General features: G+C 39.3%; 1 protein-coding gene across 9 annotated transcripts in view; it reads left to right on the top strand.

The window, feature by feature from the left end:
- Positions 1-22,480, top strand: part of scel (sciellin) — a 79,861-nt gene that overhangs the window by 6,075 nt on the left and 51,306 nt on the right. For 5 of the 9 annotated variants that reach the window (XM_073027658.1, XM_073027651.1, XM_073027618.1 and 2 more), the window contains exons 2-7: positions 9,651-9,767; positions 10,370-10,463; positions 12,311-12,382; positions 17,460-17,522; positions 19,430-19,504; positions 21,385-21,441. In XM_073027658.1, the coding sequence (XP_072883759.1) occupies positions 9,710-9,767; positions 10,370-10,463; positions 12,311-12,382; positions 17,460-17,522; positions 19,430-19,504; positions 21,385-21,441 (419 nt within the window). In that variant the 5' untranslated portion in view covers positions 9,651-9,709. The remainder of the gene's footprint in view (positions 1-9,650; positions 9,768-10,369; positions 10,464-12,310; positions 12,383-17,459; positions 17,523-19,429; positions 19,505-21,384; positions 21,442-22,480) is intronic. The other 4 variants (XM_073027669.1, XM_073027688.1, XM_073027679.1 and 1 more) reach the window with 2 other exon arrangements.

The following is a 22,480-nucleotide window of genomic DNA, read 5'->3' as shown; positions in this document are numbered from 1 at the left end:
GTTACAAAAATACACAATGCAAAAGATGAACAACAAGTTAGTGTTCATGGGTTCAGGGACTGTTCAGAAATCTGATGGCCTGGTGGAGAAAGCTGTTCCTAGAACACTCAGTGTGGATCTTCCAGCTCCTGCACGTTCTCTCTGATGGTAGTAATGAGAAGTGGTAGTAGTGTCCCAGCTAGTGAGATTGCTTAATGATGAATGCCGTCTCCTTGAGGCACCGCCTCTTGAAGATATCCTCGATGGTGTGGAGGGTTGTGCTCATGAGGGAGCTGGGTAAGTCAACAGCCCTCTGCAGCCTTTTGTGATCCTATGCATTGGAGCCTCCATACAGGCAGAGATGCAACCAGTCAGAATGTTCTCCACTGAACAGTCCTGACACACCACACTTCATGCACTGGGAGGGGAGAGGCTCAGAGTTTGAGGAGTCATGTCTGGAATGGGATCTGCTCAGAGGCACTGATGTTCAGGATCTTGTTTGGGATGCAAGGAGTCAGAATGAGGAGACAGAAATGCATTTGAAACCTGCGAGCTGAATTGGAGTGATGCTGGGTGATTGGAACCAGATTGAGGATGGAGGATCTTGACTTGTGGAGGAGTGATCAGAGATAGTGAGCTTGAGAATGATGGATGGTGGTATCTTTCAGCTTGCTGAGTTTTCAACAGGATTCACAACGGACCTGCTCTGCTGAGAAATCACTGACCTGAAACCTGTGAGTTTCTTTCTCACAGATGCTGTCTGATGTGCTGAGTATTTCCACCACTTCCAGTTTTAAAAAACATTATACTTCCAGCATCAGCAGATTTTTTTATTTTTTTTATTTTTAAAAGTGCTGTATACCTTGTACCAATCCAGGAAAAGTAATTAGTCACTTCTTAGAGCAAGGGAACGTAAGAAATAGGAGCAGGGGTCGGCCATTTAGCCTGTCGAGCCTGTTCCACATTTAATAAGATCATGGTTGATCAGACTTTGGTCATAGCTAAATCACTAGCATGCAGTGCTTTAGTATTCTCTATGGTAATTCACTCAAGGAGTCCATGAGAAGGGTATCCGAATAAAAGATTAGAAATGTACGTTTATATTAAGCGATACCACTTCTCACAACTCTTTCAGAGCATGTCAAAACCTACTGCTGCCATTTCAAGTACAGTCACTTTTCCCGTAAACACCGCAGCTGTGTTAAGCACGAGGTCCCACAACTATCAACCTGATAATGACAAGGTGACCACTTTAATAGCAGAATAAATTACTACCGACGTTGTAGATGAGGGATCATAGCTCTGTATTCATGATATTTGGTATCGATCTGCAGTGCCAGATATCCAATGCTTGTGTAATCCTTCTATATAAATTATTGTTACACAGAAAGAAGCTTTTGGCTTATTGTGGCTGATTTATTTTCCCTATCAAACCCATTCTCCAACCTTCTCCCTCTAACTTATGATGTACTTACTAATCAAGAAACTATTGACCTCTATTTTAAAAATAACCAGTGACTTCGCCTCCACGGCTGCCTTTGGCAATTAATTCCACAGATGTACCACCCTCTGGCTCAAGAAATGCCTCCTCATCTCTATTCTGAAGGACTATCCTATTCTGAAGCTGTGTCTCCCACATTTGGGATCATCCTTTCCACATCTGCTCTATTTAGGTCTTTGATTAGGCAGTCTCAAGATAATTGTGGAGCATGGCCTAGTCCCTGGCAGGGATCCTCATTCCAGTAGATTTATTTACCTTTCAAATTAAGTCGAGTTTGTTGGCATAGTGAGGTACCTATACAATGACAAACTTCCTTGCAGCAGCATTATGGGCACATAGATTTAGACACAGACTGCGTTATACATAGATTATGCAAGACTGAAGAAATAAATAGATTGGTAAAATAAGGCATTGATGCAGTGAAAGAAATAGATTCAGAACACTTTTTCTTCATTTCAACATTCTCTTTACCCCTTTAATCAAAATGTGGACAGTTGGCGTGCAAGGGAGCGAATGGCTCCATGGGACAATTTCCAGGAAGATCTTCCTGGCTTCGCCTATTGCTACATAAGAACAAAAAAAAGAGAAATATTCAACTCTTCACACTAGGTCCACTGTCCAATATTGTGACTGATTCTCAATGTCAATACCACTCTCTTGCTCTAAACCCATATCCCTTGATTCCATTTAGAAAATCAGTTAAATAAACAGTCATATGTCCAAATGCAATCTTATCTTTCTTTTTCCCAGTTGATACGGCATCAGAAAATGCCAATAATCTGCCCTACCAATCATCAATATGGTGGAGTCATTGAGTAATACAGCATGGAAATAAGCCCAATTCAGCCACGCTGACCAAGATGACCATGATCAGCCTATATTCCATTAGTGATTTGTCACTCATCAATAAATTTCTCAATGCATCATGCAAACTCAGTTTTGCACTGGCGTTAGTTTATTGTAATCTAGAAGGAGAAGTAGAGAGATGTATATAAGAGTGGTTGTTGTTACTAAATTGTTTTATTTAGCTATCAACCATTTTGGTGAGGTCACTTCTGCTGGAGTGGACTTTTCATGGCTTATCCTATTAGTCTGATAGCTGAGATCAAATATTACTTGGTAGGTAAGTGAGCTGATGACTGTGTAGTGAATGTAACAAGGTGCTCTGGGCTCTTTATGGATAGAGAATTACGTAAATTGTTCCCTTGAGGAGACTTAAGGAACTGATAAGTAACAGGGAGTCAATCTAGAAGAGTCACCTATACCACATGAGCCTCAGCATGCAAAATTCTTCGTAACTTCCACCATCCTCAATGGGATTCAGCTGCCAAACACATACTTATTCCCCCTCACCCCACCCGACTCTCAGCTTTCCACAGGAATTGCTCCCTCTGTGATTCCCTTGTCCTTTTGTCCCTCCCCATTAATCTCGCTCTTGGCATAAATCCTTGCAAGCATCAGAATTGCTGCACCTGCCCACTCATCTTCTCCCTCACTTCCATTCAGGGCTCAAAACACTCCTTCCAGGTGAGGCAGCACTTCATCTGCAGATCTGCGGGGGTCATCTATTGTGCCTGATGCTCTTGATATGGCCTTTCCTACGTTGGTGAGACCCAACATAAGTTGGGGCACTGATCCATCTGCCAAAAGCAGAATTTCCAGATGCCAACCATTTTAATCCTCATCCCCATTCCTGTCAGTCCATGGCCTCCTCTTTTGCTATGATGAGGCCACTCTCAAGGGAAGCCTCCAACCGAATGGCATCAACATCCATTATCCATCCTTCCAGTATTTTTATTCTCCCTCCTCCTTCCCTTTTCTTCTATTCCCATTCTGGCCTCTTACCTCTTCTCCTCACCTGACTATCACCTCCCCCGGTGTCTTTCCTTCTTTACTTTTTCCCACAGTCCATTCTCCTCTCCTATCAGATTCCTTCTTCTCCACGCTTTACTTTTCCCACCCACCTGGCTTCACAATTTCACCTGCAGCATGTCCTCCTTTCCCCCACCTTTTTACTCTGGCATCTTCCCCTTCCCTTTCTAGTCGTGAAGAAGGGTATCAGTCTGAAAAATCAACTGTTTATTCACCCATAGATGCTGCCTGACCTGCTGAGTTCCTCCAGCATTTTGTGGCTGTTGTTCTGGATATCTAGCATCTGCAGAATCTCTTGTGTTGAAGATTTTTCAAATTTATTAATCATGCCATTGTTCTCTTACCTTTCAGTTTTTTTGGCTGTTTCCCACATTAGTAATGATGTATTATCTCAGAAATGGTAACTCTAAGACCTACAGCTTGTCCAAATCTGAGCCAATAAATAGGGAGTGTATGTGTGCCACCGAGCTGATCGGTTGATTAGCTGTCAGTTTTGCTGAGTAGTGCAACGTAATTGTGAAAGAGTTCATGAGCGAAGGAGTCAATTTATACGTAATCATTCCCACCCAGAAACGCCTTCTTCAAGCAACCAGCCGTAGCAGAACCTGAATCACTGTACCAGCTGACATAAACAAAATGTCAGTAACATAGTTCAGATCATTTTATTCTGTTTGAAAAGATTAATAAAGTACTGCCAGCAAAACAATTCAGGGTGAATTTAATCTTGAGCGGTCTTGCAAAATGAGCAATAATGGTTTGATAGTCTTCACACTCAAAAGTCATCTTCCATTGCCTTGAACACCTCGGGTGAATATGAAATGAGTTGCCCAATCGCTGTATTTAAATCCATGCCTCTTATTGTCAACAATGTGTCAAAGAATGAATTGGAGTTTGGGAGGGGAGTATGACTCAGAGTAAATAATCAAAGCAAAGTCAATTTGCTTAGTAAATTTTTAAGAGCTGAGAAATCCAACTTCTAGCAATTAAAGCAACCAGAATAATTGCATGGAGGAAGATAGTGACAAATAATATGCGTGCAATTAGAGTTGTGTGCTTAATGCAGTGTAGTCTCAAGAAAAGTTCCCGATCAGCCCTATTCTGTAAAGCCAAACATACATTAAAACCCAAATCTTATTTCTCTCCCACAAAGTGAGAACTTCCTTAACCACCATAACACTTAAGCATTCAATTTTAATGTCAACAATTTTTGATTAGCATATTGTTAAAATCTTGTTACTATTGAAAGGTGTTGCATCTTTGAGAAGGATGGGTAAATCTCCAAAGATAATGGGAAATGGGCATTGGTGGGTTGGCCACATGGTGTGCTGCTTTTCCTGACTGATGGACAAATAGCTGGACATTTAAAATTTTACATTATTCAAGGCCAATTTCACTGGCAAGCTAACCCATTTTTATATTGTTTCCTCTGTTTTCGGTAACACTATTTTGTGCATGATATTGTACAGAACATGGCGTAGAATAAGTATGCACTATATGAGAAACTGATCAGTTTTAGTGAGATGTACTTAAATAATTACATAAAGCTATAAAGCTCAATAACAGGCCCTTCAACTCATCATGTCTGTGCTGACTCAGCTGCCTAACTGAGCTAGTCCTATTTGTCCGCATTTGGATCATATCCCTCCACCCTTTGAGAACCAGAATCAGGATTATTATCAATGACATGTGTCATTAAATGTGTTGTTTTGCAGCAGCAGTACAGTGCAAACAAAAAAAAATCACCGTAAGTTACAAAAATAAGCAGTATGGTAGTGTCATACTTATCGTAGTGCTTTACAGCACCAGTGATTATGACTGGAGTTCAGTTTCTGCTGCTGTCTGTATGGTGTTTGCATGTTCTTCCTGTGACCACATGGATTTCCTCCAGGTGCTCTGGTTTCCTCCCGCATTCGAACACATACCGGTTAGGGTTAATGAATTGTGGGTATTCTCTGGAGCTGCCCCCTACACTATCCTTGGACTGTGTTGCTCGTTAATGCAAATGATGTATTTCACTGTGTGCTTTAATGTTTTGAAGTACATGTGACAAATAAAGATAATTTTTAGTCATTAATAAATATTGAAAAGACAAAAATGAGGTAACTTTGGGGCTCATGGACCATTCAGAAATGTCTTTTTGATCGCCTGGACAGATTGTGTCATTACCTTTAGTATGGCTGCCCAAAAACTCAGTGAGAAACCAAAAAGCCTGCAGATTTCAGAAATCTGAAACAAAAGCAGAAGGTGCTAGCCAGGCAGTATGGCAGAGAGTAACAGAACAGAAATGTTGACTTGTTCTCTGCCCGTAGATGTTGCTTGACCTGCTGAGTTGCTTTTCTCTGCGGTTTCTGATTTTGCTTCATGACTCCAGAAACCTAGGTTTGATCCTGACTATCTGAAGTTTGCATATTTCCCTAGTCACTAAATGGGAGTTTACCTGGTGCTCTGGTGTCCTCCCATATTTCTTAGATGTGTTGGCAGTATATTTGGCTGTTATCAGTTACCTTGGGTGGAGGTGGGTGGCATGACAATGAGGGGGTGTTGATGTGCATATTTGTGAGAATAGGTACAGTGTAGTTAAGAGGACAATTGGAACTGATGGAAGTGCTCCACTGGGTGCTGGTCATAAACTTGATTGGCTGAATGGTTTCTTTATATTAGAGCCATAATAATCTGGCATTCAATTCCTCAGTGCAGGATATAGCTCATTCATTAGTCTACAATATGAGCCAGTGGTTCAGAGTACAAGGGAATATGTAATCAGAGCAAGAGGTCCAACGTGCAGCCAATGCTGGGTTCTGATTTGTGTGCCAGAGGTGTGGCCATAACTATGGTTAAGGTCTAGAAAACCTGTCATCAAGAGGGAAGGTAGGTTTACACCCAAAGCTGTGGTCACAGAGTCATTGAAAAGTACAGCACAGAAACATGCCCTTTGGCCCATCTAGTCCATGCTGGACCATTTAAACTACCTGCTCCCATCGACCTGCACCGGAACCAACTGGAACCATAGATCTCCATACCCCTATCATCCACGTACCTATCGAACTTCTCTTAAACGTTGAGATTGAGCTCACGTGCACCACTTGCACTGACAGCTTGTTCCACATTCTCATGACACTCTGAGTGAAGAAGTTTCCCCTTGTGTTCCACTTAAACTTTTCACCTTTCACTCTAACCAATGACCTCTGGTTGTAGTTCCACCCAACCTCAGTGGAAAAAGCCTGCTTGCATTTACCCTATCTATACCCCTAACAATTTTGTATAATTCTATCAATTTCCCCTCAATCTTTCATATTCTAAGGAATAAAGTCCTAATCTATTCAATCTTCCTTTATAACTCAGATCCTCCAGACCCGGCAACATCTGTACTATTTCTCTGGATTCATTGTATCTTTCTTTTCCCCCTTTATGGGGTTCACTGCAAGACCTAATACACTACCATGTAGAATATTAAAAAGAAAGTGAAATAAATATGTGTTTTGAAAAGAGTTTATGTCTACCAATGGTGCTAGAATAACAGGGTTTCACTGTAGATAAGTTCTAAATAAAGTTCAAAATTTAGTATAGAAACTACAACTGTTTTTAAAAATTAACTCTAAGGATTTAGACATTGCTAGGAAGATTATTAATTGTATCCTATTTCTACTCACCTTGGAGTAGGTTGTGATAGTTTTACTTTCAACTCTCTCAGTACATGAGATGAAATAATTCCCACAATCTTACGATTTGTTTGACATAACTACGTCATTGATGGTCGGTTCATTTCAGAGACACTTTGTTGTGGGTTTGCAGTCATGTAGATTCCCAACTGAAAAACAATGACATGTTTCCATATGTGTACAATAAAGACAAACTCTTGCACTCGCAATCCACCTCGTAATGGCCCTTGAACCTTATTTGTCTATTTGCACTGAACCTTCTCTGTAACTGTACCGCCACCTTCTGCATTCTGTTTTCTGTTTCTTTTCAGATTGCCTTGATGTGTGTCTGTAGGAAATGATCTTTCTGGATGGCTTGAAAAGCAAAAGTTTATCTCTGTAACAATACAAAATCAATTACCAATAAAAAAAAAGGTCTCGTAGCATCAAGATCTATAAATGCCCATTACAAGTTTATTTTAACATAAAATAGATTTTGAAGTGAAGCACTGTTGCTAGTACAGCCTCAGCTTCAGAAAGGGCTATGCATAATCAAAAACCACATTGGCAGCTTTGGTGGTTTTGAACCCACCCCAAAAGTTTGCAAACTTACATTGGATGCCATTTTCACTAAGGTCTAGTTCTGACCAATATTCCTCTAGCCTGCCAATGGAGTAACCTTTCCTCTGATACTGAAGAACATCCTGGTCAAAATATTAAATCTACAAATATGTCCTCTGAACACTCACAGGTCAGGCAGCAGCATTGGAAATGATTAAACAGCCGATATTTCAAGCCAAGACCCTTTATCAGGAACTCAGCCTGAAACATTGACTGTTTATTCATTTCCATAGATGCTGCGTTACCTGCTGAGTTTCTCCAGCATTTTGTGCGTGTGTTGCTCTGGATTTCCAGCATCTGCAGAATCTCTTGTGTCTTCTGGCATGCTGATCACTGTTGTCTGCCTCTTGCCACCAATATTCTGAAACACATCCTATAAAGTGGAGGGCACAATTGTAGTTTATTGCAAGGCCAAATATTGGTATAGGTGAATAAAGTATATTCCCCCTTCTGGTAAAATAGGTGGAACATGCTCACCAATGGATTAAAACTTTTGATTTCTGATGGCAAAATTTTGCTTTGGTTCCTTGGCCTGGTTAGTCAAAGCAAACAGCTGGTTTCTATGTTAAAGATAGTGGAGATCACATGGCATCCTGTCTCCAGGGATCAGGGTCAGATTCAGATTCACTCATCACATGTACATCGAAACGTCCAGTGAAATGTGTTGTTTACACATATGTTGGGATCATGCTCAGCTGAGGTTGAAAGTGCAGATGGTCATCGGCAGGAAATGGAAACCTCAGGAATGAAGCTGTACTGAGGGTCTGCAAACACAGAGAAATCAGTTAAGAAAAGAAACGACGTGAAACAATGACAAGTAGGGGGAAAAAATCATAAATTTACCTTTAAAATCAGCATTAGAATCAGGTTTACTTTCACTGACTTATATGGTGTGAAATCTGGTTTGTGGCAGCAGTACAGTGCAAAGACAAAAATTGCTATAAACTATGAGATAAATAAACAGAGCAAAATATTGGAATAATGAGGAAGTGTTCGTGGGTTCATTGTCTGTTCAGAAATCTGATAGTGGAGAGGAAGAAGCTATCCTGAATCACTGAGTGTGGGTATTCAGGCTCCTATACCTCCTCCCAAATGTATAGGGCATGTCCGGATGGTGAGGGCCCTTAGTGATGCATGCTGCTTTCTTGAAGCACCACCTCTTGTACATGTCCATGACGGTAAAGAGGATTCAAAGTGAATTTATTTTCAATGTACGTATATGTTACCACATATTACATTGAGGTTCGTTTTCTTTGAGTCACTTACAGGGGAAAAAATGCAATGGAACTTTATGATGAACTATTTATAAACAGCCAAAAACTGACAAACAATGTGCAAAAGAAGGAAAAACTGCTCATAAAAATAATACCGATACCATGAGCTGTAAAGGGTCCTTGAAAGTGAATCTGTAGGTTGTAGTCAGTTCAGAGTAGTGGTGAATGAAATGTCGTAACAAAAGTTGACCAACAGCTTTTGAGATAATTTTGCCCTATTGCTGATATACACAAGAAATTTTTGTTAACACTTACATTCTTACTGTGTACCTTTAAAGTCGTATTGAAAGTCAACCAATAAACAGATTGAAGGTTTCTCTGAGACTCGGACATGGAATTGCAATTTCATTGATATAATGCTTGTAACACCACTTATCTTATGTTTGATATGTAAGGTTTCCAGAAAAATAACTTTTTTCTCTGTGCTTTCATAATTTTTTGATGTTCTTTATCACTTCCATTTCCTTTACTGCCATTGTCAAATTTCCTTCTCTGCTCCCCTTACAAGTCCTGCATGCACTAGACTTTTTTTTGGCACATTCACAGATAGAAAGCAGAGACAAAGCATGTTTGGTACTTCTAAGTTTCACTACAAATTTCCCAAATCCATGCCTATTGTATCCTTCTGTTTTGTACCACTGTTGATGCTTGTGATTATTGCTCATTTCATTTTACAGAAAACTGTTCCCAATTTCTTAAATAAACAAAGAAACAATGGGCTATGAACTGGAAATTTTCATTGAACTTTTCTTCATTTATTTATAGGTAAACCCTATTGTTGTATTTTTCTTTGAAGAACCAACAGCAAGAACAAATTATTCAACATGTCATTTTTTAATAAATTATCAAAGGCATTCACAGATGATAAATCCTCCACCTCAGGTTGGTAATTTTGATATTCTTTATCAGGTGTTACATATTTGAAAACTCTACTGCTTATGTCGTGTTCAATGTTCAACAGATAAGTGACTCAGAATCATTGGTAAGAGCCTGGCCTATGAATGTAGGGATGTCAATTCAGATTACGTTGGAATAATTGGTAAATCCAAATTCAATAAATCTTGAACTTAAAAGAAAAGCTAGTGAGGGTAGCAGTGTCCTTTGTAAAGGAAAATTAAAAATAATTGAGAATCAGAAAATTCTGAAAAAAATTAAAAAGGTCAGGTTAGTGAAAGAGAATGTTTCAGCTTATAGAAGACAATCTGGTTTGTCGATATCATCCAGTAGAAGGAAATTTGTCATCCTGCCCTGGTCTGGCTTGGAAAGCTATTTGGTTAAGGGGCAATAAATGTCATGCCAGTCAAGCTACTTTTGAAAAATGCAGCAAATATATTTGAGATCATTGTATTTATGCAAACATTTACTTATTTATTTATATACAGTTCAGTTATTTTCATTGAGTAGTTACTTTCCAATGATATAGCTTTATCATTCATATTTCCTTCACTATAACTATTTGCTAAAGTATTAAACTTCACTTTTAGATGAAAGAGACCAGGCCATCCGTGAAACTAAGAAGAAAACTCGGTTACTGAATGACGGTGAATGGATTAAAAATACCCAATCAGACAATTCTCAGTAAGTATCGAACAACATCTTGTACAACAGCTTTTATTTTATCTTCCTTGAACTGACCATCAATAAATTGCATTTATTGATTGATTTAATAAGTAATTTTGTATTCCTAGAATAATGGAAAATAAGAACTTATATGTTTTGTTTTCAACTTCTTTGCGATTCCTTCAGATTATTATTAATCCTGATCAATTTCAGGGCAAGAGGGCTGAGGGGCTGGAGGGAGGCAGAGGGGAAATGCTGCAAGTCTGAGTCCTTCTCTACCTTGGACAATCTTTCTTCTGCCACCTCCCACTGGGCTGAAGATACAAAAGCTTGAAAGCACTTACCACCAGGTTCAATGACAGCTTCTATCCTGCTGTTATTAGACTATTGAATGGTCTCCATGTGCAATAAAATGGAGTCTTGGGCACACAATTCACCTCATTATGACTTTGCACCTTATTGTTTCCTTGCACTATACTTCCTCTATAATTGTAACACCTCATTCTGCATTCTGTTATTGTCTTTCCCTTGTACTATCTCAATGCACTAATGTGATGAAATGATCTGTTTTGATGGCATGCAAAACAAAGTTTTTCATTACCTTAGTACGTGTGACAATAATAACTCAAAATACCAAATTGCTAATTGCATTGTTGTGTCAACTACTGTCAAGCAACTTGAGTAACTCAGGCTCATCTTTCTTCCTCTTATCTTCCTAAGGTGTTTACTTCGCAAAACTTCATCAAAATCTCAATTTGGGAATGCGACTTGCATATGCAAACAAATTCAACAGTTCAGGCAGTGTCTGAACTCTCTAATAATCCTTCTTTGTTTCCTCTGTCTGCTAAGAGAAGTGTGTCCTTACTGTTAGCTCTGTATTTATACAGCTCAAGTAAGTCTCCTTTTACTCTCCTTTGCTCCAAAAGAAATAATCCCAGCAGAGAAAGTCTCTCCCCATAATTATAATTCTCCAATCCTTGTAAATCTTCTCCACATCCCTTCCGGTGCTTTCAAATCTTAATAATCCACTGCTTTTGCTGAAGTTGTCAGTGAGTCAATAATCGTCTCTGATTTCAGAATCAGAATCAGGTTTAATATCACTGGCATACGTTATGCAATTAGTTGCTTTGTGGCAGCAGTACAATGCAATACATAATAATGAAAAACTGTGAATTACAATAAATTACAGTAAATATATAGTGTATTTATTGATTATTCATTATTAATATAATGCAGTTATTATGGTAAGTATGTTATGCAAAAAGTAGTGAGGTAGTCTTCATGCATTCAATGTCCATTCATAAATCTGAAGATAGAGAGAAGAAGTTGTTCCTGAATCATTAAGTGTGTGCCTTCAGACTCCCATACCTCCTTCCTGATGGTAGCAGTGATAATAGGACAAGTCCTGGGTGATGGGGGTCCTTAATGATGGATGCCACCATTTTGTGGCATCGCTCCTTGAAGATATCCAGAGTGCTATGGAGGGTAGTGCCCATGATAGAGCGGACTGAGTTCACAACTTTCTGCGGCTTCTATTGAGTAGTCCCCATACCAGACAGTGATGCAACCAGTTAGAATGCTCTCCACGGTACCTGTGGAAAAATTTGCGAGTGTATTTGGTGATGTGCTGAATTGCCTCAGACACCTAATGAGACAATGCAGCCGTTGTGCCTTCCTTGTAGCTGCATCGGATGGAAAGGTCACTCACACTCTGTTGCGATCATGATAAAATAATCTATCATTTCCGAAACGCAACATCACCTTCCCCCATCCCAACAACTTGTTCTGGGAAAGTGAGGAGCTGCACCAAGTTTGAAATCTGTATGAATATTAACACCCAAAAAAACCACCTTCTACATTCACAGGAATGCCTCAGCTGATGTCAACTATGGAAAATCGGCATTAAGCCGAGTGAAGTCAGAAGAAAGTCTGAACAGGTGAAAATATTCTGTTATGTTCTAACTGTTGCACCAGAATTTAGCACTGAATTTACCATGTTTTTCTGAGAACCTACAACTAATTCTACAATTGAAATCCAGTCATGTTTGTGAAACCTTATTTTCTATTGCTTTTTTTGTTGTTTCATCAATTTTGTTCACACTTACTGGATTTTGCCTTGTTATGGGATCTAACCAGAAGATGTCACACACATCTTTAAATTTAATGGTGATGGCTTCAAATCACATTACAATAAGCTGATCTATTAATCCTTTAATCTGAACCATAAAATCTGGTAGAAAAGGCTTAATCTGCTTTTGTTGCCTGGATAAATTAGCTTTGCCATATAAAACAACACTGATCATTAACAAGCATTATGAACTATTATGATATCTGGGAATATGTAAGTACAGCTCTAATATCTTGTGGATCATTTAGGAGGGATTCTCCGATACTCTTAAAGAGTCATAGAATACTACAGCACAGAAACAGGTCCTTCAGCCCATCTAGTCTGAGCTATACCATGAATCTGCCTTGTCCCATTGATCAGCAGCCACATCATACCCTCCATACCCTTCCCATCCATGAACCTATCCAAATTTCTCTTCACTGTTGAAATTGACCCTGCATCCACACTTGCGCTGGTAGCTCGTTCCACACTCTCACCGCCTTCTCAGTGAAAAATTTCCTCCTTATGTTCCCCTTAAACATTTACTTTTCACCCTTACCCATGACCGCTAGTTCTAGTCTCACACAACCTCAGTGAAAAAAGTTTGCTCGCATTTACCCTATCTATACCTCTCAAAATTTTGTATACCTCGACCAAATCTCCCCTCAACCTTCTACATTCTAGGGGATAAAGTCTGAACCTATTCAATCTATAAATCACGTCCTCATGTCTTGGCAACATCCTTATAAAATTTCTCTGCACGCTTTTAATTTTACTTACATTTTTCCTGTACGTAGGTAACCAAAACTGGACAAAATACTCCAAATTAGGCCTCACCAATGTCTTATAAAACTTTGACTTAGCATCCCCACTCCAGTACTCAGTACAGTGATTTATGAAGTCTAATGTGCTGAAAACTTCCTTTCCAAAACCAAGCTAACTACTTGTGTCACAACTTGCAAAGGAATATGGGTCTGTATTCCCAGATCCCTCTGTTCTACCACAGTCTTCAGTGCCCTACCGCTTACCATGTAGGACCTACCCTGGCTGGTCCTCCCAAAGTGCAACACCTCACAATTTGTGCATTAAATTCCATCTGCCACTTATCAGTTCATTTCACCAGCTGGTCCAAATCCGATTGCAAGCATTGGTAGTCTTTATTGCTGTGCACTACAACTCCAATTTTGGTGTCATCCACAAATTTGCTGATCCAGTTTACAATATTATCATCCAGGTCATTGATATAGATGGCAAACAACAATGGAGCTTGCACTGATCCCTGTGGCACACTGTAGTCACAGGCCTCCAGTTAGAGAGGCAATCATCTACTTCCACTCTCTGGCTTCTTCTGTGAAACCAATGTCTAATCCAATATACATCTCATCTTGAATATACTGAGCCTTCTTGAGCAACCTCCCATGTGGGACCTTGTCAAAGGCTTTGCTAAAGTCCATGTAGACAACATCCATTGCATTGCCTTCATTAGCTTTCCTCAAAAAATTCCATGAGATTGGTTAGACATGACTTACCATACACAAAGCCATGTTAACTATCCCTAATCTGTCCCTGTCTATTCAAATACTTACATATTCATTCCTTAGAATATTTTTCTAATAACTTTCCCACTACTGATGTCAGGCTCACCTATAATTTCCTGACTTATTCTTACAGCCCTTCTTAAACAACAGAACAACATCAGCCATCCTCAAATCCTCTGGCACCTCACCTGTGGTTTAGGATGTTTTAAATATCTCTGCAAGTCCTCTGCAATTTCTGTCTAGCCTCCTTGCAGGGTCCAAGAGAACTTATTGTCTGGTCCAGGGGATTTATCCACCCTAATTTGACATAAGACAGCAAGCGTATCATCCTCTGTAACCTCTATAGGGTCCATGACCTCATGGCTGCATTGACTCACACCTATAGACTACTGAGTCCATCTCCCAAGTGAATGACAGTCCCCATCTCTTTCAGCTCCATGCATAGATTACCACTCTGATCTGTCAGAGGATTAATTTTGTCTCTTGCTATCCTTTTGCTCTTAATATATCTGTAGAAGCCCTTAAGATTTTGCTTCCTCTTGTTTGCTAGAGCAATCTCATACCTTCTTTTAGCACTCCTGATTTCCTTCTAAAGCATTTCTTATACTCCTCAAGTACTTCATACCTTCCTGCCTGCCTACACCTGCTGCCCACCTTCTTTTATTTAACTAGGGCCTCAGTATCTCACGAAAACAAAAGTTTCCTAAACCTGTTATCCTCGCTTTTTTTTTCTGACAGGAGCATACAAACTCTGTACTTTCAAAATTTCACTTTTGAAGGCTTCCCACTTATCAAGTACGCCTTTGTTAGAAAACAACCTGTCCCAATCCACACTTCCCATGGCCTTTCTCCAATTTAGAATCTCAACTCAAGGACCAGACCTATCCTTTCTCATAATTACTTTGGAACTAAAGGCATTATAATCATTAGATACAAAGTGGTTCCCTACACAAACATCTGTCATCTGCCTTATCTCAATCTGTAATAGGAGATCTAGTATCACACTCTCTAGAAGGGACTTCACGTATTGATTTAGAGAATTTCTTCAACATATTTCACTAACTTTTTCCCATCCAGCCCTTTTATAGCTTGGAAGTCCCAGTCGATATGTTGAAAGTTAAAATCACTTGCTGTCACATATGTCTCTTGCAACAGTTTGCAATCCCTCTACAAATTTGCTCCTGTCTAAATCCTGCTGTCTGTTAGGTGGTCTATAATGTAATCCCATTAATGTGCTCATACCTTTTTTATTCCTGAGTTCTGCACACAGATCCTCGTTAGATGAGCTCTCCAGTCTGCATGCTTGAGCACCACTGTGACATTTTCTCTGACTGGTATTGCCATCTCTCCCCCTTTAATCCCTCCCACTCTATCATGTCTAAAACAATGGAACCCTGGAATATTGAGCTGCCAGTCCTGACCCTCGTGCAACAAAGCCTCACTAATGGTTACAACGTCACAATTCCACGTGCTGATTCAAGCCCTAAGCTCATGCACCTTTCCTATGATACTTACATTGAAATATACACAGTTCAGAGCATTAGTCCTGCCATGCTTGACCTTCTGATTCCTGACCAGGTATGTAGGTTTAACAACATCTTTCTCCACAACCACTCCACTATCTGTTCTGGCACTCTGGTTCCCATCCCCTGCAACTCTATTCTAAATACCCTGTGCAAACCTTCCCGCTAGGATATTAGACCCCACCAGTTAAAGTACAATCCATCCTTTATGTACAGGTCCCACCTTTCTTGGAAGAGAGCCTAATAGTCCAAAAATCTGAAGCCCTTCTACCTGCACTGATTCCTTAGCCCCATGTTAAACTATATGATCTCACTATTTCTGGACTCACTAGTATGTGGCATGGGTAGCAATCCTGAGATCACAACCTTGGTTGTCCCGTCCTTTAAATTAGCACCTAACTCCCTGAACTTACTTTGCAGTACTTTGATACTCCACCTACCATTGGTCCTGGCATGGTCCATGACCTCTGACTGCTTACCCTCACACTTAAGAATACTGTGGTATCAATCCGAGATGTCCCTGACCCTGGCACCCCGGAGGCAACAAACCATCTGGAAATTTTGTTCTCATCAACAGAACTTCCATTCTGTTCCCCTATCACTGTAGCTCGTCTCTTCTTCCCCCCTTCCTTTCTGAGCCAGACTCAGAGCCAGAGAGCTGATCACTGTGGCTTTTCCCTGCTAAGTCATTGCCCCCCCCAACAGTATCCAAAGTGGTATACCTTTTGTCAAGGGGAATGCCACAGGACTGGCTTCCTATCCCTTCCCCTCCACCAGCTCCCGAGACGGTCGTCTAGTTACCAGTGTCCTGCACCTTGGGTGTAACTATTTCCCTCTATGTCCTGTCTATCAAACCCTAAGATTTGGAGTTCATCCAGTTCCAGCTACGCCTCCTTAACATGATCTGTTAGGAACTGTAGCCGGATGCACTTCTTGCAGGTGTAGTCATCAGGAATACTGCAAGTCTCCCTACCCTCCCACATCTTGCAAGAGGAGCATTCCAGTATCTTGTCTGGCATCCCCCACTGATCTAAATGTGCAATAAGAAATAAAGAAAGAATAAATAACCAAAAAAAAATCTACTTACAACCTAGCCTCTCTTTGCCAATGCCTCATCGAAACAAAGCCTCAACACCCACTGCAGTACTGTCTCACTCACCCAATGGCCTCTCTCACAAAGGCCACTCCGTTTAAACCTAATTTTTTTTATTGGACCTTGCCAAGTGCTTAACTGTGCACGATCCAATGGCTCCTCAGGGATGGTGGCCCACAAAATGTGCTGACTGACCCGCTTATTTCTTTTAAACTCCATCTCCCGCTGAGTGATCTGGTGTCACCTTGGGGTTGTGGTGTGCAAAATATGCCAACTGCCCCGGCTCGATTATTTTAAACTCTTTCTCCCTCCAAGCAAGCTGGTGTCTTCTTTGGACTGTAGCACACAAGGTACATTTTGAATGCCACAGTCTTACATATTGAATTCTTAAAATTAATAATTTTGCAGGCTAACACTAAAAATTGTAATGCAGTAACATTAACATTAACTGTCAATGGCAAAAGTATTTTTTTTGCTGTATACTGTCATTAGTTTGGATGCATCCAGTACAAAGCCAACCTGTGAATTATCTTTAAGGATTGATTAATTGTTTGACGCGGTTATTAACATGCATCACTAAATTAATTCTATTGTGAAATCGAAGTGAAGAGCTTTTTCTTTACTCATTCTGCTTTCATATTTAATAAAATGTAGTATTATTGAACTTTTATTTTCTGGAAGGGAAGTAAATTGACTGAATTACATTAATCTGTGACATTTTCTGATGATGCTTTTTTGATTTCGTTGATATAGGGATTCAACTGGGCCAAGTAAGGTGACCACGACAAAATCTGACACGATAGATGGAAGGAAACGGTAAGATTTCCTGAAGTTCTATGTGGTATCATTAATATGGAATTTAAAAGGCACATTGTTATGCTAAGATGGCTTGTCAGTGTAGTATCAGAATCAGGGTTATTGTCACTGACATATGCCATGAAATGCGTTGTTTTGTAGCAGCAGTACAGAATAATACATTAAAAAATTACTGTAAGCTGCAATAAGAAATATAACAATAAGTAAATGTGAACAGACGGCAAAATAGTGAACTTACGTAGTGCAGACTTTAGCTTACAAGCCACGGCCTCTCTCCTATGAAGTCACTTGTTTGAATTGAATGAATTTAAACGGAATTCTACATTACAATCTCAAAATTTGTTCTTCCCATGACAAACAGAGTGAATCCAACCATCTTAGAAATATCCATGCAGGAAAATGGACAATTAATACTTGGGATCAAGACCCTTCGTCTGGATCAGGAGTGTCAACTGTCCATTTTCCTCCACTGAGCTGCTTGGCCAGTTGAGTCCCTCCAGGGTTTTGGGTGTTTTGCTCCCGATTCCAGTCTTTAGTGTCTTTGTCTTCAAAATGTGACTCCTGCTGGTCAAAGGTTGAACAACATTAATAGAAACCAAATGCTGTCAAGAGGAATTAAAGTATGCAACTAGTGATAGAATTTATACATTTTTCAATGATATAAAATCAGCTCCTAAATGAGAAACAGTACTGAAGTTTATACTTTTCAGAGTGTCATGCACATACTTTGATAACCAACAAAACAAATCAACAAGATTATCAACCTGAATTTTGTGGTTTCTATGATTACATTCACAATCATTTCATTATGGAACTGACACTAGTTTTTGGAATGCACAAATGCACAAACTGCTCTTAATTCTTGCTCCTTTATGAGATACACTGTTGTCCCTTCCTCTGGTATAAGCAATGAAAGCCAGTAAACTGGTCTTGCAGCAGAAAAACATCAAAAGTATTTGAGATTGTTGAAGAAGCATAATTGATCTTTAATGAAGTGTGAAGACATCATGCCTGTGCCAAGATATTAATTTTGTATGTGTAGACTAACACTTTATAATTAAATAATTCAAAATTCCATGCCTCTTTAAAACACTCTTTTGATTTTATTTGTGGTATATTGTCTTCTATCTTAATTTTACCTTTAATACTAAAGTTCTAGATAGGCGGTGGTGAATGACATCTGAGGCTTGAACAAAGGAGTGCTGTATTTAATATTACTTAATAGTTTCTAATGTACTTTGTAGGAAAGCTTATGCATGTCTAATAATCTATTTTTCTGTAATTATGAGGAGCTTGTTTCACAGATTTGTACAAATTATCGATCAACATGAATCATATTTGGAAAAGGACATATTCTAAAGAAAATATTTCAGAACAATAAATGAATACATTAAGAAGTATCTAGAACTTACTTAAATTGTGATTGTTGTTTGGGAAGCTATATCCCATTTACATATAATAAAAACATAATGGAAATGGAAGCTTCAATTCTATTCATGATTATTTCCATATTTGTGATGGCTGATATTAAACCTTATATTTGGGAAATTGTTATATACACGCGAGGCTTTGGCTCATACATTACGACTTTGAATACTAAGTGTATTTGTACCAAACTTATACCAATGATGCTTGTTTTAAATGCAGGAAACTTCTCAATCCTGAACGATTTAGGTCATCTTCATATTGATTCACTAATACCAGCACCAGAGAAGTTCATTTCCAGTATATGAATATAATGAATTGATTGTTATATAACCAATCTTGAGTCTTTTGTTTTCTTTATTTAGGTTTTAGCAACACTACAATTGACAAAAAACAGCACACAAATTGATGCTTTTTTTTATCAACTTTGTTAAAACTTACAGCCAGACATAACTATTTAGATAGAATGTTCTTTTTATCAGCAGCACTTGGGTATTTAATGGTAGCCGTAAGAAAAATCTAATCACCAGATTCCGGTCCGAAGAATTCCTGAACAGGTACCAGGGCTGAGTGGTGCCTCTCAAAGCCTCTGACTTTGATAGCACACAACTCTGCTCAAAGTGGCAGTGATACAAATTAATCCCTGATATGATCCTGGCTACTTTTATTATTGTCTAATCATCTCAATCAGCTTAATTTTGTCTGATGTTTTCTTGCACATCAGAGTTTACATCATTATAAACAAATCAGAAACCACCTTTTTCTTGTGATGCTTTAAAGTGATTTGTGCTTCTTGATTCGTTACTGCTTGGATAATTTCCTTATGTTTGAAATGTATTTAATGAGAGCAATTACTGGCAATCAAATGAAGAGTAAATCCTACAAGATTTGTCAGATGAAGCTCTTTGGATCTCTCATCACTTCCTTATTGCAATCATTGCATCTACCTGCTGTTATTCTGGTTAGAAAAGGCCTCTGATAGCAAAGTGTGTTTGGAGGTTTACTTTCATTTGAATATTTGTAGATGGCTGTACTTGAAGTCGCAGAATTATTATCTGTTTGTTCAATTAAAGAACATTTTATAAATGCCATCATATCGCAAGAACAAGTAGTCATCAAATTTGGAAATATTTTGTCACTGACTAACCAAAGAAACCATATTTTCCAAAGATGTCTAAGTAATTTTTAAAAAAAGTTATTTTATTGAGATACAGTGCAGAGTAGGCCCTTCTGGCCTTCTGACCCACACCTCCCAGCAATCCCCCAATTTAATCTTAGCTGAATCACGGGGAAATTTATAATAACCAATTAACCTACCACTGGTACATCCTTGGACTGTGGGAGGATACTGGAGAACCTGGAGTAAATCCGTGTGGTCCCAGAGAGAACATACCAACTCCTTTTCAGGCAGCAGCAGGAACTGAACCCAGATTGCCTGTAATATAAAGTGTTGTGCTAACCGCTAGCACTACCATGCCACCCTGGTTTATTTAGCTTAAAAACAAACAGAAGGGCTGAGGTTCTGTGGCTGTTCTAGTGATTACATGTATGCAAAGCAGGAATGTGCCAGAAGTGAGCCGAATGCAGGAATTGGGACCAGATGGGTGGATGACGTGATCAGTATGTACTGGTATGGCCAAAGAGCCTTTATCCATACTATATTGCTCTATGTCTCCATAACTCTAAATAAGTTCTAAGCTCATAAAATGTTGAATTCCCTACCTTTCCCTGTGAATGTTTGTAGGCTGATGGACTAGGGTATGTGCCCCTCCCAAGCAGTCTCCTTTATGAAAAGGGACATGGGAGTATGGAGGAGGATATCTTATTTCAAAAACAACTTTGCCATTTAGGTAAATAAGCAACCTGCAGGACTGACTTTACATTTCCCACATGGAAAAAGTTTTGTTTTAATGACTGAACAAAGGTAATTAATGAGCTAGATTTAGGATGTTCTGGGGATGTTCTGTTACCATCACACCTCCCTGAGTCTTTCACTGTCCTTTAGAAATGCTGACCTCTCTTGATTTGCTTCCACAAAAGATATGTTTGAATTGTGCAGCTCATGTTGACTGCTTCAATTTTTTTTCTTGAAATCACCTATTTTTATAGAGTTAGTGCAGAAAATCAACAGTGCATACAGCATAGGTGCATGCACTAGAAATAAACTCTTTTGAAATGTACAATATATTAGTAAAGCTTTTCAAAGATATAAAGATTAATGTTTTTAACAAAACAATAATAGCATTGGTCCACTTTAACTCCCATGGTAAAGGTTAAGATGGTATAAAGCAGCAGGGAATTTGCAATGGAATTAGCAAATTTTTGTAATTTACAGAAAAACACTTGACATGTGAAAGACAATAACATCTTTGACAATAACACGACAATCAAATCACCATTTAAATGTTGATAGTTTTTATTCCTCTGTTTACTCAAGTGATGCTGCTGATTTCAAGAAGACACAACGGACTTCAGCTTTGGATAAACCTTCAAGGTGACGTCACAACAGCAATTGTAACAATAGCAGAAGAGCTCAGGGAGCTTATGTTACAAAGTGCTGAGGGGTATATCAACAACCAATATGCCCATGAGTCCATTAAAAATAGGTTGCAGGCAGATTTTGTAAGGGGTGCATGTGGATTATGAGATGGAAAAATCTGTCTTTGTGTATTATGGAGAATAATATTGAGGGAAGAATACATGGTAACTACTTGGAGTTCATCATCAGGACTACACTGAGTCCAGATTCAGGATTTGACCCAAACCATCAACAGGTCCTTTCCTCTTTATGGATGCTGCTTAACCTACAGAGCTCTTCCAGATCAATGTTTGTTGATATCGATTCCGGCATCGGCAGTCCCTTGAGTCTCTGTATATCTTGTATGTTTGCTTCTAAAGCATTCTAACCAGTGTAACATTATAAACACAAGAAAGTCTGCAGATGCTAGAAATCTGAAGCAAAACATACAACATGCTGGGGGATCTCAACAGGTCAGGCAGTATCCATGGCAATGAACAAGAAGTCGATGATTTTGGTCAAGACCCTTCTTCAGGATCGGAAAGGAAGGGGGAAGATGACAGAATATAAAGGTGGTCGATGGGGAAGAAGGATAGCTAGAGGTGATTGGTGAAGACTGCCATGGGGAAGGGAAAGGGCTGGAGAAGAAGGAATTTGATAGGAGAGGAGTAGACCATAGGAGGAAAGGGAAGAAGGAGGGACACCAGGGGGAGGTAATAGGCAGGTGAGAAGAGGTAAAAGGCCAAAGTGAGGAATAGCAGAAGAGGGGAGGGAGAAGGAAAAAATTATTGGAAGGAGAAATCGACATACAGGTTAGAGGCTACCCAGATGGAATATAAGATGTTGCTTGTTCACCCTGAGGGTGGCCTCATCATGGCATAAGACGAGAACATGGATTGATGTGTATGAATGGGAATGGGAATTGAAATTAAAATATTTGGCCAAAGGGAAGTTCTACTTTTGGCTGATGGAGCGGAGGAGTTCGATGAAGCAGACCCCTGATTTATGATAGGTC

This window comes from Hemitrygon akajei, chromosome 2 (assembly GCF_048418815.1).
Source record: "Hemitrygon akajei chromosome 2, sHemAka1.3, whole genome shotgun sequence".
Lineage (NCBI taxonomy): Eukaryota > Metazoa > Chordata > Chondrichthyes > Myliobatiformes > Dasyatidae > Hemitrygon > Hemitrygon akajei.
The sequence above is the reverse complement of the archived record's forward strand: the minus strand, read 5'-3'. Positions and strand labels throughout refer to the sequence as shown.